Here is a 2115-nt window from a genome sequence, read left to right as displayed (position 1 = left end):
TATGTATTTATATTATCATTCTTATGAATTTGCATTTGCCCTTTGGTTCATTCACTATTTTTTATTGCTGACATTGTTATTTTTCCCAAAATGGACTACCACTCTATCTCATCTTTTGTTTTTGCTCCAAGTTGTTTAAGATATAAAAAATGATAAAAAGTATTGGCCAATCGGGTAGTGACAAATAGGAAGATTAGCATAACGTGCAGCTTCTTACTAAATATGAAGTGCTAATGAGCATATTGATTGTATGTCTAGTTCAATGGAACTGAAAATAGGCTTCAAACAAGACATACAATTGACGAAAGCATAGAATTGACCATTAACACAAACAGAGAGCATTGGAAACAAGTGTTAACAATGATAATTGCTATTGTGAAAAGACTTGCTAAAAATACTTTGGCATTTCGTGGAGATTGTGAGCAACTTTATGTTGAGAACAACGGACTTTTTTTGCAAATGATAGAAATGGTTGTCGAGTTAGATCCAATAATGGAAGAACACATTCGACGTGCCCAAGCACGCGAGATTCAGTATACATATCTGGGCCCTAAGATTCAAAATGAATTGATACAAATGTTGGCAGGCGAGGTGAGAAGTGCAATTGTCACAAAAGTGAAACATGCAAAATATTTTTCCGTCATACTTGATTGTACTCCAGATGCGAGTAACGAAGAACAAATGTCTCTAGTAATACGATGCGTGGATGATTCGATAGACTCGCCGATGGTACAAGAATATTGGATTGAATTTTTGAAGGTGGATGATGCATCAGGATTTGGACTTTTCATCGAGCTTAAAAATGTGTTAAAGAATCTTGAGCTTGATATTGATAATATAAGAGGTCAAGGGTATGACAATGGAGCTAACATGAGCGGGAGACATAGAGGTGTACAAAAAAGGTTACTTGAAATTAATCCTAGAGCTTTCTATACTCCATGTGGTTGCCATAGCCTTAATCTAGCATTATGTGATATGACAAATTGTTGTTCGAAAGCTATGTCTTTTTTTGGAGTGATACAACGAATCTACACATTGTTCTCTTCTTCTCCCAAACGATGGAAATTTTTTAAAGATAAGGTTCAAGGTCTGACACTTAAGCCATTGTCGCAGACACGCTGGGAAAGTCATGTGGAAAGCGTCAAGCCTATAAAAGAACAATCTGTACAAATAAGAGACGCTTTACTTGACTTGGCAAACATTGTTGAAGATCCTAAAACAAAAAGTGAAGCTGAGTCCTTAGCAATATATGAACTTGAAAATTTTGAGTTTTTACTTGGCATAGTAATTTGGTATAAGTTGTTGTATGCAATCAATACTGTGAGTAAATTTTTTCAAGCCGAAAACATGGATATTAATGAAGCTATCAAACTTTTACAAGCACTTATTTCATTTCTCGAAGATTATAGAGACTCTGGGTTTGCCAGTGCCATGGATGAAGCTAAACAAATGGCAAATGAAATGGGAATTGAAGCTGTATTTCAAAAGAGACGTAGCATTCGAAGAAAGAAACAATTCGATGAAAGTGGCACTGAAGAGGTAACATACTCGGCTAAAGATTCTTTTAGAGTTGAGTATTTTCTCTTTATAATTGATCAAGCTAGATCATCACTTCAAACTCGTTTTGAACAATTTACACATTATGAAGAGATATTTGGATTTTTGTTTAACATGGATAGATTAAAGAGTATGCCATTTGACAGTTTGCTGAAATCTTGTATGAATCTTGAGCAGTATTTAGAACATAATGGACATTCAGACATTATAGGTGATGATTTATGTTCGGAGTTGATCGTCTTGAGGTGCTATTTAACTAGCGAAATAAAAAGAGCAATTGATGTGCTACATTACTTGAAGAAAATGAATGGTTGTTTTCCGAATGCTTGCATTGCTTACAAGATTTTGCTCACCATCCCGGTTACAGTTGCATCAGCAGAAAGAAGTTTTTCCAAGTTGAAATTGATCAAGACTTATATCCGATCAACTATGTCACAGCAAAGATTGAATGGATTAGCCATGTTATCAATTGAAAAAGAAATGGTTGAACAACTCGATTATACAAAATTGATCGATATTTTTGCCTCGAAAACTGCAAGACGAGTTGTATTTAAGTGA

General features: G+C 34.8%; 1 protein-coding gene across 1 annotated transcript; it reads left to right on the top strand.

The window, feature by feature from the left end:
- Nucleotides 1-360: 360 nt before the first annotated feature.
- On the top strand, nt 361-2115 carry LOC111400138 (zinc finger MYM-type protein 1-like). Its single transcript, XM_023027576.1, has one exon. It carries the CDS (start codon nt 361-363, stop codon nt 2113-2115), a length of 1755 nt encoding a protein of 584 aa, XP_022883344.1.

This window comes from Olea europaea, chromosome 10 (genome assembly GCF_002742605.1).
Source record: "Olea europaea var. sylvestris chromosome 10, O_europaea_v1, whole genome shotgun sequence".
NCBI lineage: Eukaryota > Viridiplantae > Streptophyta > Magnoliopsida > Lamiales > Oleaceae > Olea > Olea europaea.
This window is presented reverse-complemented; position numbering and strand designations above follow the sequence as displayed.

Excerpts from the sequence above, each read along its gene's own strand:
- LOC111400138 (XM_023027576.1), top strand. The coding sequence starts at position 361 with ATGATAATTGCTATTGTGAAAAGACTTGCTAAAAATACTTTGGCATTT.